At 56.6% G+C, this 15,846-nt stretch overlaps 1 protein-coding gene across 1 annotated transcript; it reads left to right on the forward strand.

The window, feature by feature from the left end:
- Nucleotides 1-2,992: 2,992 nt before the first annotated feature.
- Nucleotides 2,993-15,832, forward strand: ARHGAP33 (Rho GTPase activating protein 33). The gene is made up of 22 exons (XM_057314688.1): nt 2,993-3,078; nt 4,994-5,091; nt 5,169-5,253; nt 5,619-5,699; nt 5,803-5,940; nt 6,373-6,465; nt 6,954-7,076; nt 7,169-7,246; nt 7,328-7,394; nt 7,478-7,537; nt 7,632-7,784; nt 7,867-7,969; nt 9,158-9,302; nt 9,381-9,463; nt 9,548-9,655; nt 10,992-11,137; nt 11,776-11,929; nt 12,014-12,159; nt 12,237-12,311; nt 13,404-14,078; nt 14,170-14,561; nt 14,655-15,832. The coding sequence occupies exons 1-22, from the start codon at nt 3,073-3,075 to the stop codon at nt 15,438-15,440; spliced, it is 3,795 nt and encodes a 1,264-aa protein (XP_057170671.1). The 5' UTR covers nt 2,993-3,072; the 3' UTR covers nt 15,441-15,832.
- The last annotated feature ends 14 nt before the right edge of the window (nt 15,833-15,846 follow it).

Raw genomic sequence — 15,846 nt, forward strand, 5'->3', positions numbered from 1 at the left:
CTATCCAGAATTTAACCTTTCTTCTTCCACTGCCCTCACCCCAGTCTAGGCTACATCACCTGTCTGGACTATTGAAAAACCTATTGTTCTGTCTGTAAATTCTTTGACACACTTCCCATTAAAAAGTAGAGTCCGTGTCCCTTCTCTTTGAAACTAGGTAGAACTTTGGGGACTGCCTGACCAAATAGAATATAGAGGAAATGACACTGCTTTAACTTTCTAAACCAGATTAGAAGAGATGATACAATTTCCACCTGGTGGCCCTGCATCCCCTCTCTTTTGTGTGCTTTGGAGCCCTGGGCTGCCATATAAAAAGTCCAGTTGTCCTGCTGGGTATGGATTTTGGTTACACAGTGTATGCATTTGTCAAAATTCAGTGAAAATTCTGAATTTTATTGTAGGTAAAGTTGACCTCAAAATAAAAACATATATTGAACTCTAGTTAAATATATGCATGTTGAAGTGTTTAGGGGACAGTATACCAAAGTCTGTTATTTATGTTGAAATATATCAAAAAAATAGTAAGATTAATGAAATAGAATGAATAGAGTAATAGGTGAATGTGACATAAAGTAGATACAGTAAAATGTCAATGGTAAGATCTAAGTGGTGGGTATACGGGTGTCTTCAACTTTGCTGTATATTAGAAACTTCTCATAATAAAATGTTGAGAATGTATGATCAGGATTATTTTAATATCTGTATTTATAAAAAAGGGAGAATAGAATAGGTTTCTGTTAAAAGTAGCTCCTTGGGGCACCTGGGTTGCTCAGTTAATTAAGAATTTGCCTTTGGCTCAGGTCATGATCCTGGAATCCTGGGTTTGAGCCTCACGTCAAACCCCATGAACCCCACGTCGGGGTCCCCGCTCAGCAGGGAGGCTGCTTCTACCTCTGCCCTTCCCCATGCTTGTGTTCTCTCTCTCTCTCTCAAATAAATAAATAAAATCTTTTTTTAAAAGTAGCTTCTGTATATCGTGGACATGATATATATTTGTTTTCAGCCTTTTTGAATAAACCACACATTTAAATGAAATCAAAAAGAAGGAAGTCGCTGTTTAGATATAAAGAGAAATGAAAGATGTTTATAGTAGCAGAACCTGATCTAGTTGGGAGGTGACTGGAGCCTAGAAGGATTTCCGAGGAAGTTACCTTTAAGCTGAGACAGGTAGGAACTGACAATTGTCAATTATCTAATTGACAAAGGGCCATCCTAATTACTATCGCTGGATTATAAATCATCCCCAAAACTTAGTGGCATTAAACAATCATTCTATTATGTTCATGGATTCTGTGAGTCAGAAATTCGGACAGCGCACAGTTGGGGACAGTTTGTCTCTGCTCCATGATGTCTAGGGGTTCAACTGGAAAGACTCAAAGGTGACTCAACAGCCAGGGGAGGAATCTCTGGAGCTTCTTCACTTACAAGTCTGGCACCAGGGCTCAGATGACTCCAAGGCTGGGCTCAGCTGGAACTGTGGACTGTAGTGCTCACACATGGTCTCTCCATAGGGCTTGGGCTTCCTCAAAGCATGGCTTCCTGGCCATAGCTGCACTTCTCACATGATGCCTCAAAGCTCTAGAGCTAGTCAGTGCAGTAGACAAAAAGGAAGATGCGTTGCTTTTTTGCTACTTAGCCTTGGATATCACATAATGTCAATTCCACTATTCTCTGTTGGTTGAAGTTGTCAGTCTTGCCCAGATTCAAGGGGGAGGGGACATAGACTCCAGCTTTTCATGAAAGCAGAATCAGAGAATTTGCAGTCATGTTTTAAAACCACCAAAGGGGTTAGTGGGGGGGGGGGGGGGTGAGGGGAGACTGCAGGCAATGGGAACATCATATAAGAAATCCCTGTGATGGGAGTGAGGTCAGCAAGTTCAGTAAGTTGAAATAAGTAACTCTATATTGACCCCCTCCCTCAGCATTCCCTTTCCTCAATCCCTGCTTAATTTTTTATCCATAGAATTTATCACCTTCTAATTTTCTATATTTTTGAACATTTTGTTCATTGTCTTCTCCCACCAGCGTTTGAGCCCCATGTGAGCAGGATATATTTTCCTTTGCTTTGTTTACTGATGTAGCCACAAATTAAGTGATTAGAGTTTTTGAATGAATGATTGAATGACTCAAAGCAGTAGTTTCTGAGGTGAGGAACCCTGTTGAGAACATGACTAATGGAAAAGTTCTCTTGGAAAGGGCGTTGTTATAGTGTATTCTGGGCCTGGCTCAAGTCAGAGGCGGAACTCTTGGGACTGGCTTTATGGGAGGCGTGGTCACGTTCTGGTGTTGCGGGCGAAACCAGTTCTAGGAAAAAGGAGTCAAGGCTGGAGGCCGGCCTGTAAGAAGCAGTAGAGGAGGAAGCAAGGACAATGTCCAGTGGGAAGGGCGAGGCCCAGTCCCAGACTGCCTAGCATTACGTCCCAGACAGGGTATCTGAGCCAGTGAAAACCTTCCATGGGCAAATGCCCTCAGTATTCTGTGGGCAGTGTCAGGGTCGGGACCGACAAGATGGAGCTAAAGGAGGGAGACCTTGAAAAGCTGCTTGGCGGTGGAGAAAAGCTCTGAGGCCATGGAAGAATCCAAATAAGAATGTCAAAGGGGAGAAAAAGTGTCGGAGGACTGGTCAATGAGAGTGGACTAAGGGGAGGGCCCACTGGTTAGCGTCGGAAGTGTTGGAAGCAAAGCATAAAGAACCTAGGGGTGTGTCTCAGGAGGGCAATGACAGCCAATGAAAAGCAGTCATGGGCGCGGCGCTGTCAAACTTCGCGGGGCGGGACTGAAGCGACCGAGCCAGGGATGGGACCGAAGCCTAAGCCAATGAAAACCCTCCGGGTGGGCGGGGTGTCGTCCTAAGGCCAAGGGTGGAGCCAATGAGAAGCGGCGCCGCGTCCCCGCTGCCCCCGCCTCCGTGGGGCGCGCGCCGGAGCCACGGGCAGCCGTTAGGGGCGGGGCCTGCAGCCGCCCGCGCGCGGCTCGCGCCCTCCCCTTTGTGTCGCCATGGCGGCGGCAGCGGCGACGAGGACGACGAGCGAGGGGTCGAGCGCGGCCGGCGCCTGAGGAGGCTACGCTACCATGGTGGTGAGGGGCCCACGCGGCCGTCAGTCCGTCCGCGTGTCAGTCTGTCCGCGCGCGGCCCCGCCCCGCGCGCCCCGCCCCCGGCCCCGCCCGAGCCCGCGGCCCGCGCCGCCCCTCACCCCTCGTCGAGGTTCCTCTCGTCTCCCCGCAGGTCTTGGGCCGGAGCCCTTTCCCCGGCCCCGCCCCCTCAGTGTGCATCCTGTTCCACGCCCTGGATGGAGGTGACAGTGGCCGAGGACCCAGGCTTGGGGGGATGGGCTAGTCCCGGGAAGGACCCGCACCCCCAAGTGCCCCCCCTAGGGACCTGCTGAAGCTTCCTGGGTCCTTCACCAGCCCCCATCCCACAGCGGTCCTCAGCGTCTTCTCCCAACAACCACCCCTCCCTGACTAGCCCCCTCCCCCTCCACCACCAGCCCCTTTGGTGGTTCTTGAGCCCCACCCCCACCCGGCTCCATCCTCAGCCTGACCCTTTTCTTCTCCTCGTTCTCACTCCGTTCAGCTCCCTTTCAATCAACCCTCCCCTACCCCTGCCATCAGCCTGAACCTCAGCCTCTTCAGCATCTCCCCTCTCTTTACTCCACCCCAGTCCCAATCCCAAACCAGCAGTATACCTCTCGCTAGATCCTTGGGTCCTTCTCCATCTTCTTGTCCTCACCCTCCCTCCCCACCCCCTCCCCACCATGCTGCTCCTGCTCATTCATCCATTCATTCCCTCATTCGCTCACTTAACAGACATTCCCTGATACCTCCTGGCAGACCCCATGTTCCAGGCGCAAAGAGATTCACATCCTGTCCTGCCTTGGGGAGCTTCATGGGCTGGAGAGGGACAGAACCGAGGGTGAGACCCAAGGATGAACCTGGGGTCGCAGTTATATGAAGGAGGGAGAGGCTAAAGCCCAGCCTGGGAAATCCTGATCTGGCAGCTGGTTAATTTATTCATCAGATTTTACCTGGCTCCTGCTGTGTGACTGGGCATTGGAACCCAGAGAAGAATCAGGCTCAACCTTACTTGTGAGGAGCATCCATTCTGTGCCCAGCTCTGTGCTGGACCCTGATCCTGGGGAAGTCACAGTCCAATGGGGGAGATGGACTTGTCACCAATATTTCAGAGTGCTCAGGGCTGGGATGGGAGAACTTCAGGGGATAGAGGGGTCTCGAAGAGGAGGCTGACAAAGCCTGGGTCAGGGAGAACTTCCAAGAGGAGGGAATGAGAGAGACAAGACCTGAGGGATGAGGAGGAAGGAACCTACTGAAAGGATGGGGAAGAGCGTTCCACGCAGAGGGAACAACCTTTGCAAAGGCCTAGGAGGAAACAAGAAGATGGTGCTTTTTTTGGACTCTTAGAAGTTTGAGAGCTCTGAGAGTGGAGGCTGTGGCGGCAAATGGGGCTGGAGAGGTAAACAGACCTGAGAATTCAGACTTTATCTTGAAGATAACAGGGAGCCATTGAAGGTCTATGATCTGTGGAGAGACAGGCAGATATGTGTGGTATGAAAATTATACTGGCACTTGCTGTGAAGAAGCTAGCAGGAGGGGAGAGGTTAGAAGCAGGAAGATTGATAAGATGGGAGCTGTGATTGTCCAGACATCAATAAAAGGTGTGGAGAGGCACATAGGGGAGATAACTATACCCTGCAGGGGCTGAAGGAGGGCTTTAAACAAAGAGAGATGGTACCAGCATGTGCTCTCCTTGCCTCGCCTTCAGGCTCTGCTCTTCCAGCCTCCCACCCCAGACAACACACAAAGAAGCAAGCCTAACCTTAGTTGCCTTCACCTCCCCCTGACCTACCTTCTGCTCCATGCAGGACTGCCTGTGAAGCAATTCGGGCCTTCGTGCCCAGGCTCACAGATAACAATGCCCCCGTTGTCTCTCTGCTCCCATCTCTGGAGGCCTCTGATTCTTCTTTCTGTTCTACAGGCTCGCAGCACTGACAGCCTGGATGGCCCAGGGGAGGGCTCAGTGCAGCCCTTGCCCCACACTGGGGGGCCCAGTGTGAAGGGGAAGCCTGGGAAAAGGTGAGGTGAGGGTGAGGCTCAGCTTAGGAGGGGGGCCAAACACAGGAGCCGCCAGTGATGTGTCACCTGTCCCCCAGGCTCTCGGCTCCTCGAGGTCCCTTCCCCCGGCTGGCCGACTGTGCCCATTTCCATTATGAGAATGTTGACTTTGGCCATATTCAGGTAGGAGGGCTTTGCACTCAGGTGGGAGGGTGAGATCTTACCCAAGCCTGAAGCAATATCAGCCACTTTACCCCTGAAACCTATCTCAGGAATAGCTATTTCCCCCATCTGAGCAGTCAGTGGCAGGAGTTGTAGGGTGGAAGGGGAGAATGGTTCATTCATTCATCCATTCGTTTCTTTATTCATTCACCTAACTTTTTGTTAGGTGTATGCTCTGTGCCAGGACCCTGTACTTTGAGACATCACCTGCCCTTAGGGAGGCCCAGGCAGGGGACACAGATTCATCTCTAGATAGTGCCAACCTGGAAAGGTCAGGACTGGGACAAAAGTGAGACCCTTACCTGGGCCTTTGTTTCCCTCTACAGCTCCTGTTGTCCCCAGAGCGTGAAGGCCCCAGCTTCTCTGGAGAGAATGAGCTGGTGTTTGGGGTGCAAGTGACGTGTCAGGTGAGGCCACCCCGTTCTCATCTGGCCTGACAGACTGGTCTTCATGGTTCTCAGCTCAGTGTCATGGGACTACTGCTCCTTTCTGTCCCTCCTGCTCCCACAGGGCCGTTCCTGGCCAGTTCTCCGAAGTTATGATGACTTCCGGTCCCTGGATGCCCACCTACACCGGTGCATATTTGACAGGAGGTTCTCCTGCCTCCCAGAGCTTCCCCCACCCCCAGAGGGGGCCAGGGCTGCCCAGGTAAACTGTTGTCTCAGCCCCCGCCTCAGCTCTGGTGTATCCTCTGGTGTGTCCTCATGAGCAATGTGTGAAACCATCAAGAGAGGATAGTTAAATATTTAAACACTGGTATGGCCCAGGTTCCAACCAGTCAGAATGGAGAGGCCCAGAATGAAACTGCAGTGGGAGGCTCCTTTCAGTTTTAGGATCATGAGGCATTCCAGGGGATTCAGTGGGAGAGTCAGCATGGCCCGGACCCATGGGGGCACACAGGAGCTTGGCATAGCCTGTTACTAACTGATATGGAAATATTTCAGTGCTTACCAGCGGAGCAGCACCCATGCATTCAGGCTGTATTTCAGTCCTGCCCAGAGGTGAGCTAGGGCAGTATAGGAGGGCCGCAAACTCTCTCAAGGTCTCCTCACAAAAGCCCCCCTGACAACTTGCCCCCAGATGCTGGTACCACTGCTGCTGCAATACCTGGAGACCCTGTCAGGCCTGGTGGACAGTAACCTCAACTGTGGGCCTGTGCTCACCTGGATGGAGGTGGGCCCAGGAAGGGGGACTTGGAGTTGGGAGTGAGTGAGGGATGTCTGAGGAGCAAGAACCAGTCTGAGAGTGTGTGTGGGCACAGAAGAGAAATGAGCCAGAGCAGAGGAGTGTTTGTGTGGGCACATACCTGTGAGAGAGAATGAGTGCGTGTGTGTGCGTGTGTGTCAGCAGGCATTGGACTGTGGGGATGGGAGGATTTCAAGATATATCAGTTAGAAATAGGTTTGACTGTAACTCCTAGAACGTCTGTCCAGCAGTGGCTCAAACCAGTAGGTTTTCGGAGAGCAGATGTGCAGTGTCTGCTCTGGAGGATGAGGGTACAGGGGTGTCCTGGGACATGAGAGGAAAGGAGGGGCTTTTTTGGGCAAGAATTTAGGTGTTTGACCAATAGCTCTGACTGACAGAGGCTCTTAGGTAGGGGACAGGTAGCAGCCTCCCCCGGGCCCTTATTATCTCCTCCTTCTGGCCTTTCTCCATCTCAGCTGGACAACCACGGGCGGCGACTGCTCCTCAGTGAGGAGGCCTCCCTTAACATCCCTGCAGTGGCCGCTGCGCACGTAATCAAACGGTACACAGCCCAGGCTCCAGATGAGCTCTCCTTTGAGGTGAGGCTGTGGGGAAGCCTGGGCTTCCTGGCTGGGCTCCCCACTTTCCCTGTCCCTTCTGACCCTCCCTCCAATTACCTTCCCCCTCCCAGGTGGGAGACATTGTCTCCGTGATCGACATGCCACCCACCGAGGATCGGAGCTGGTGGCGGGGCAAACGAGGCTTCCAGGTGAGCCTGGCTTGGGTGGACAGGGGTCAGGGCACTGTGCCAGCTAGGGTGGCCTGCTCACTGACCCCAAACCCTCCTCAGGTCGGTTTCTTCCCCAGTGAGTGTGTGGAATTGTTCACAGAGCGGCCTGGTCCAGGACTAAAAGGGGGTGAGTGCCGGGGGCACAATGGGGAGGCCTCCCTGCATCCTTTGCCTGTCGTCCATTCTTTCCACCCATTGTTCACCCCACAGATGCCGATGGTCCCCCATGTGGTGTCCCAACACACCAGGGTGTCTCCTCTCTAACCTCAGGTAATGGGAACAAGAGGCCAGGCCCCTGCCCACCCCACTCCCCATAAGACCAGTGGCTGCTCTGACACTCTATGACCTGCCTTTCCTCCCACAGCCGTGCCCCGGCCACGTGGGAAGCTGGCTGGCCTCCTCCGAACCTTCATGCGCTCCCGCCCTTCTCGGCAGCGGCTGCGGCAGCGGGGCATCCTGCGGCAGAGGGTGTTTGGCTGTGACCTTGGAGAGCACCTCAGCAATTCAGGCCAGGACGGTGAGGCCCCATGTCCACCTGCTCAGCCTACTCCTCCCACCCTGTTGTAGCCTGCCCAGACCTGAGCCCTGCTTTCTCCCAGTGCCCCAGGTACTTCGCTGCTGCTCCGAGTTTATTGAGGCCCATGGGGTGGTGGATGGAATCTACCGGCTCTCAGGAGTGTCATCCAACATCCAGAGGCTACGGTGAGGGCCCTCCACCAAGTCCTTCCTTCCACACACACTTACTGAGCATTGTCTCTATTCCAGGCCCTGTGCCATGTGCTGTGGACACAGAGTTATCTGGGTGAGGGGACGGTTAGGAGAGCTTAGGGTGGGGTTGGACTGGGGCTGGGGTCAGGGAAGGCTTTCTTGAAGAAGTGACACCCAAGCTGAGGCCTGAAAGGCAAGAGCAGAATAAGCATTGGAAGCAGAGATCAGTCTTCATTGAGTACCCGCCACATGCCACACACTAGGCACTGGGGACACAGACACTTCTGCCTTCGCGGGGTCACACACTGGAGGAAGAGACAAACAAGGAAATGAGAGAGTGTACTAGTAGGTGACAAGTGCTGTGGAGAACAATAGAATGGGGTAAGGAGGATCGTAGTATGTTGGGGAGGGAAATTGCAGTTTTAAATACAGTGGGCAGAGAAGGCCGCCTGGCGGAGGGCTTGCTCTAGAGGAGGTGACAGGCCAGCTGTGCGGACGTCCTGGGATGAGCACCCACCGTGGTGGGAACAGTTAGTACAAGGGGAAAGCAGCAGGAGTTCATGTCCCAGAAGTAAATGCGGGCAGAGTACACAAGGCCTTCTGTTAGGATACTGTTGGGATTTTGCCTTTTACACAAAGTAAGGGGGTAACCACAGGAGGGTCTGAGCTGAGGAGGGACAGCATGAAGAACAGTCTCAAGCGGGAAGCAGTGAGGCATGAGCATCAGGACTAACAGGAGGCGTGAGGTGACGGTGTGGAGCCTGGGGCTCTGAGAGACAAGGCACGAGGTCACATGAGAGGGCGTTCACCCAAGAGCAGTGGGACACCACCGGAGAGTTCTGAGTGGGGGCTGCTGGGATTTTGGCCACATTTTCCAGTGACCTCTTGAAGCCAGGAAAATGACTGGAGCATGCGTGGTCATGCTCTGTATTCAGATGGCCTCAGGTAGCCGCAAGCAGGAGCCTCTCCCACCTGAGCCTCAGTGTCCTCCTCTGTAAAATGGGGGGCACGCCCGTTGAAGCACACAGAGTTGTTGGGGGGTTCCGTAAGGTTCTGCCTCTGAAGAGCCCAGCACAGGAAGAGGGTGGCATCCATGTGCGGACACTCTGAGAGGTGGGGGAAGAATACAGCCATGTAGGTCAGCTCTGACCTGAATCTTTCTTCTTGACCTGGTGGCCTCAGGCATGAGTTCGACAGCGAGAGGATCCCTGAACTGTCCGGCCCCGCCTTCCTGCAGGACATCCACAGTGTGTCCTCCCTCTGCAAGCTCTACTTCCGGGAGCTGCCGAACCCCCTGCTCACATACCAGCTCTATGGGAAGTTCAGTGTGAGTAAGGGAGCTGGCAAGGTTGGAGGGTGTGGGGATGCCTCGGCCCACCCCCATCACGCCTATGCATCATCTCAGGAAGCCATGTCCGTGCCTGGGGAGGAGGAACGCCTGGTGCGTGTCCACGACGTCATCCAGCAGCTGCCCCCGCCTCACTACAGGTAAGCCAGAAGGGGCAGGGAAGGCCTGTGGTGGGGTCCCAAGGGAGTTGAGGCTCAGGTGTTCTCCTCCACTCCCATCCTCAGGACCCTGGAATACCTGCTGAGGCACTTGGCCCGCATGGCGAGACACAGTGCCAACACCAGCATGCATGCCCGCAACCTGGCCATTGTCTGGGCACCCAACCTTCTACGGTAAGCGGGCAGCTCACAGCCTGCCCCCATCAGCTTCCTTCCACAGGCTGGGCCTCAAGTCTGCCCCACACTTCCCACCCAGAACCCACACAGCTTTTGTTCTCTGATTCATCTCATTCAACACCTATTTCGTAAGGACCTCCTGGGTGCCAGCCCTTGTTCTCAGCACCGGGACCTGGTAGCGAGCAAGATCCTGTGCTCCTAGACTCACATTTTCATGGGGAGATGGACAATGAACTATCAACAAGAAAAATAGAGAATAAGGTCTGATGGTGATGAGTACCAAGGAGAAAGATTACAAAGCAGGGAAAGGAGATCCACGGGGTCATGGCATTTTGAAAGTTTTGAGTGACAAGGGAGGTTTCCATAAGAAGTCTTCCTAAGGCCAGTAGCAGGGTGAGCCCCAGAGCATTCGATGGTGACCAAGGCAGAAGAGCTCTCTGTCCTAAATAAAATAGGTGGTCCATGAGATGGTGGATATAAGAACTATTAGGACAAAGGAAAAAAAAGAGAGAAGGAAGCTTAGGACTTTAAATAAAGTGGGTGGGGAAGACTGCATTGGGAAGGTAACATTTGAGTCAAGCCCTGCAGGAGGCGAGGGAGGGGCCTGTGGGGATATCTGGGGAGGAGCAGACCAGGCCAAGGGAAGGCGAGTGCCAGTGTCTGGAGGCTGAAAGGTGCCTGCTGTGCTGGAGGACCACAGGGAGCCCAGTGTGGCTGGAGTGGGTGAGCAAGCGAGGGAGCGGCTGAGGGGGAGGAGACGATGATGTCAGAAGTGATAGGGCACCAGCTACAGGAGTGACTTACGGGGTCCTGGGTCATGGTGAGGACTTAGTTTCTGCCAGGACGGAGGTGCAGCCAGGGGAGGCTCTGAGCCAGCAGGGCCCTGACATCACAGGCTCCCTCTGGTTGTGGAGGGGAGCAGACTGCAGGGGGCAGGACAGACAGGGAGCCCAGGGAGGAGCTGCTGTGACGTCTGGGAGTGGGAGGATGGAGGCTGCGCCATGGTGGGGAGAAGAGCTTAGAATAAGGAGATATTTTTGTGGGTGGAGCAGACAGGGATTGCTGAGAGATTGGATGTAGGTGTGAGGGAACAAAGGAGAGGGGTCAGGAGCAACACCCAGAGGGATTTGGCCTGAGCACTCACTGAGATGGGGAAGGCAGGGAGGTAGGGGTTTGGGGAAAGGTTGAGAACCCAATCCTGGATGTGATCACTTTGATAAGGTCGGAGGTGTTAGATGACGTCATTTCTTCCATTGGCTCCCCATTTCGCCTAGCTGGAACCCACCAGCTGGGGCTCAAAGCACCTGGCCTCCCTCCCCCTCCTCCCATCCAGGTCCATGGAACTGGAGTCAGTGGGGCTGGGTGGGGCAGCAGCCTTCAGGGAGGTACGGGTGCAGTCGGTGGTGGTGGAATTCCTGCTCACTCACGTGGATGTCCTGTTTAGCGACACCTTCACCTCTGCTGGCCTCGACCCTGCAGGTATGCCCATCCCACCCCCTGATGTCCTGGCTACTGCCCCCTCATTGTTAGGGCTGCAGTGGGAGGGCAGGTGGGCTCCCAGCCCTATCCCTACCCCACTGAAGCTGGACCTCCCTCCTGGCTCCTTGAGGACCCCGCCCCGGCCTCTCCCTCCCCTCCCCCCCCTTCTCATTTCAGCTCCTACGCTCAGGATCCCCACTTCTTGGCCCGGACATCGTTCTTCCTTCACCCCTTGTAGCTCCTGGGGGCTCTTGGGGCCATGGGTCAACCAGGGAGGAGGTGGGAGGTCCCCAGACTTGACCCCGCCCCGGCCCCACCCAGACTCCCCGCCCTACCCCGGACCCCAGCCCAATCAGGATTCAGCACGTCGGAGGGCCCTCTGGCCCGAGGTAACTGAAGCCAGAGCCGCTGCCCTCGCTGGCTGTTGGGAGCTGCCTCCTCATCAGCTCGTTCTGCCTCACTCCTCCTCCTCACCTGCCTGCTGCCCACCCATTCCCGCCTGATCCGCCCTGGCCCCCTGCCTTGCCAGCCCGGGTGGGCACGCTGCGGGGCCGGGGCTTGGGCTGTAGCGCTTGGCTTTGCCTGTGGCCTTGAGTGGCCCCCTGAGCTGACAGCTGCCCCCTTTCCCAACTCCCTAGGCCGCTGCCTCCTCCCCAGGCCCAAGTCTCTTGCGGGCAGCGGCCCCTCCACTCGCCTGCTGACGCTGGAGGAAGCCCAGGCTCGGACCCAGGGCCGGCTGGGGACTCCTACCGAGCCCACCCCTCCCAAGGCCCCAGCTTCACCTGTGGAAAGGTGAGTGGGATGCTGGTGGGAGCACAGGGCCAGCCTGGAGGCCCCAGATCTCAGACTGCTTCCTGTGTCTCACGCAAACCCCAGGAGGAAAGGGGAGAGAGGCGAGAAACAGCGAAAGCCAGGGGGAAGCAGTTGGAAGACCTTCTTTGCACTGGGTCGGGGCCCCAGCATCCCCCGAAAGAAGCCTCTACCCTGGCTGGGGGGCACCCGCGCCCCACCGCAGCCTTCAGGTCAGAGGCCGCCGTGGGTGTAGGGTGGGAGGGGAGGCACTCCGGAGTGCCCATGACCATCCTACTTCTCCTCGCAGGCGGCCGACCTGACACAGTCACGCTGAGATCTGCCAAAAGTGAGGAGTCTCTGTCATCACAAGCCAGCGGGGCTGGTGAGCGCTGGGTGGCTCATCCCCAGGCCCTGGTGGAGCTGGGAGGGTTGGGGGCCCTGAGGTGGCCTCTAAATGTACTTCAAATTTGGGGCATTTGGGGTGGTTTTTTGTTTTGTTTTTTAGTTCCTAATGTGGGCATGAGGTGCAGGGTGCTAGATAAAGCCTCACCCTTGGTTCATGATGTACTGTGATCATTGGTCCAGGCAGGGGCCTCTCAGGCTTTTATTCACTCCTTTTGAAAAAAATCTAAATAATAAATCGAACACCGGTGAACCCACTGGCCAGAACTAGAAGAGCCCCACTCCCTCACCTGCAAGCTCCTCCCCTCTCCCATCTGCTGCCCCTCCACCGGAGGGGACCCTAGATTTGATGGGCAGCATCCCCTTGCTCTAAGGTCTTACTTACCACCTGAAGGCCTCTGCCTAAGTAACATATGGCACAGTCCTTGCTGTTTTGAAACTTTAAAGATCTCCTAAGAAAGGGGGTGTGGTGCTGGATATGGAACTTGACTTTCTGCTCGCTGCCACCCACGTGGCGGAGTGTAGTTCAGGCTCATTCCTCTTGGCTGCTCTCTGGTATCCGTGTGCGGCTCTCCCATCAGAGTCGCTTGTCCATCCGACTCCTGAGGGGCCTGGGGGCCCTGGTGAGCACTCCCGGCACGGCCACACTGTGGAGAGCACCCCAGGCACCCAGGAGCGGAGGGTGCCCCGCAGGCCATGCTCCTGTTCATGTTCCACCTACGTGAGGAGGCAGGATCATTTTCCAAACCTGGTTGCCCAGTCTGCACTCCCCATAGTGAGAGCCCAGGAGACCCTGCTGGACTCCTGCTCACCAACCGCGTGCTTGTCAGATGTCAGTCTTGCCTTTGGGTGTAGAAGGAGTCTCATCATGGCCTTGCCGTCTCTTTCCTTTCTCACTGTGAGTCTGAACAGCGAAAAGCTCTCCCTGGATTTGCAGCCACTGGGACCCTATCCAGGGAGGCGCCTCTTCTTGTAACTTCCCCAGCCTAACGCACTGGGTGATGTACCCTACTATTACTGCTGTATGGCTATGTCAAGTTCTGGCCCCTGACCTAACTGCTCCCCCTTCCAGGCCTCCAGAGGCTGCACAGGCTCCGGCGACCCCACTCCAGCAGTGACGCTTTCCCTGTGGGCCCGGCACCAGCTGGCTCCTGCGAGAGCCTGTCCTCGTCATCCTCCTCCTCTGAATCCTCCTCCTCTTCGGAGTCCTCATCCTCTGGATCCTCAGGAGCTGGGCTGGGGGCACTCTCTGGGTCCCCCTCACACCGAACCTCAGCCTGGCTAGATGATGGTGACGAGCTGGACTTCAGCCCACCCCGCTGCCTGGAGGGGCTCCGGGGGCTCGACTTTGATCCCCTGACCTTTCGCTGCAGCAGCCCCACACCAGGGGACCCGGCACCTCCCGCCAGCCCGGCACCCCCAGCCCCTGCCTCTGCCTTCCCACCCAGGGTGACCCCACAGGCCCTCTCACCCCGTGGGGCCGCCAGTCCTGCCTCGCCCACTGCCCTGGACATCTCAGAGCCCCTGGCTGTATCAGTGCCACCTGCTGTCCTGGAGCTGCTGGGGGCCGGGGGAACGCCTGCCTCAGTCACCCCAACGCCAACCCTCAGCCCCAGCCCAGGCCTCCGGCCCCATCTCATCCCCTTGCTGCTGCGGGGAGCTGAGGCCCAGCTGAGTGACACGTGCCAACAGGAGATCTGCAGCAAGCTGGCGCTGCCTGTTCCCCGGGGAGCCCAAGGCCAGCATGGTGAGTCTGGCTAGCCTGCCTCATGCCCTGATCGACCCTGATGCTGCACCCGAGACCTGGCTGACTCCTCTTCCCATTCCTCCCTGTGTAGGTCCTGGTATGGATTCACCGCTGCTGCCCCCACCCCTGTCCCTCCTGCGCCCTGGGGGGGCCCCACCCCCACCCCCCAAGAACCCAGCACGCCTCATGGCCCTGGCCCTGGCTGAGCGGGCTCAGCAGGTGGCCCAGAGACAGAGCCAACAGGAGCATGGGAGCACCCCTTCTGCTCCCCACTCCCCTTTCCACCCTTCACTGTCGTTGGAGGTGGGCGGTGAGCCCCCAGGGACCTCAGGGGTTGGGCCAGCCCCCAACTCCCTAGCCCACCCAGGTGCCTGGGTTCCTGGACCCCCACCCTCCCTACCAAGGCAACAAAGTGATGGGAGCCTGGTGAGGAGCCAGCGGCCCCCAGGGACCTCAAGGAGGGGACTCAGAGGCCCTGCCCAGGTCAGTGCCCAGCTCGGGAGAGGTGGGGGGTGCAGGGCGTGTGGGGATAAGCCAGAGATGGCAGCTCAGTTCCTGTATTCTGTCCCCTCACAGGTTCCTACTCCCGGCTTCTTCTCTTCAGCCCCTCGGGAGTGCCTGCCGCCCTTCCTTGGGGTCCCCAAACCAGGCTTGTACCCCCTGGGTTCCTCATCCTTCCAGACCAGCTCCCCAGCCCCAGTCTGGAGGAGCCCCTTAGGTCCCCCTGCACCACTTGACAGGGGAGAGAACCTGTACTATGAAATCGAGACGGGTGAGGGAGCCCCCTACACTGGCCCCACTAGGTCCTGGAGTCCCTTTCGCTCTATGCCCCCAGATAGGCTCAATGCCTCATATGGCCTGCTTGGCCAATCGCCACCACTCCACAGGTCCCCCGACTTCCTGCTCAGCTACCCACCAGCCCCTTCCTGCTTTCCCCATGACCACCTTGGCTACTCAGCCCCCCAGCATCCTGCCAGGCGCCCTACCCGGCCTGAGCCCCTCTATGTTAATCTAGCGCTGGGGCCCAGGGGTCCCTCACCCGCCTCTTCCAGCTCTTCCTCCCCTCCTGCCCACCCCCGTAGCCGTTCAGATCCTGGCCCCCCAGCCCCCCGCCTACCCCAGAAACAGCGGGCCCCCTGGGGCCCCCACACCCCTCACAGGGTGCCTGCACCCTGGGGAACTCCAGAGCCTCTCCTGCTGTACAGGGCAGCCCCACCAGCCTATGGGAGGGGGGGCGAGCACCACCGTGGGTCCTTGTACAGGAATGGGGGGCAAGGAAGGGAGGGGGCTGGTCCCCCACCCCCCTACCCCACTCCCAGCTGGTCCCTCCACTCTGAGGGTCAGACCCGAAGCTACTGCTGAGCCACAGCAGGGAAAGACCTTCCTCCCTTCCCTTCCCCCTCACTGATCTTGGCCCAATTCAGTCCCTTGTTTTGTATTTTCTTGAACTCCTGACCCTTACCCCAGGTTTCTAACTTTGTAACTTGTTTCTGATGTGGGTCCCTAACCTGTTATAGCTTCCCTACCCTGGGCCGAAGGGCACACCCATTCCCCACCCACCATCCTCCCATCCTGGGGGCTCTCGCACAAATCTGAGGGCTAGGCTGACACCCTGTCTTCCCTCTCCCTCCAGGAGCCCCCAACTTGTCCTGACCTGTGCACAGGGGGTTGGGGAACAGCTCCTGCCCATCTCCCCCCCACACGCCCCACTAAACCATCTGACAAAATTAATGAATAAAAACAGTGAAAACATGGCTGCTAGTGTCAT

Source organism: Ursus arctos, unplaced genomic scaffold, assembly GCF_023065955.2.
Source record: "Ursus arctos isolate Adak ecotype North America unplaced genomic scaffold, UrsArc2.0 scaffold_19, whole genome shotgun sequence".
NCBI classification, from domain to species: domain Eukaryota; kingdom Metazoa; phylum Chordata; class Mammalia; order Carnivora; family Ursidae; genus Ursus; species Ursus arctos.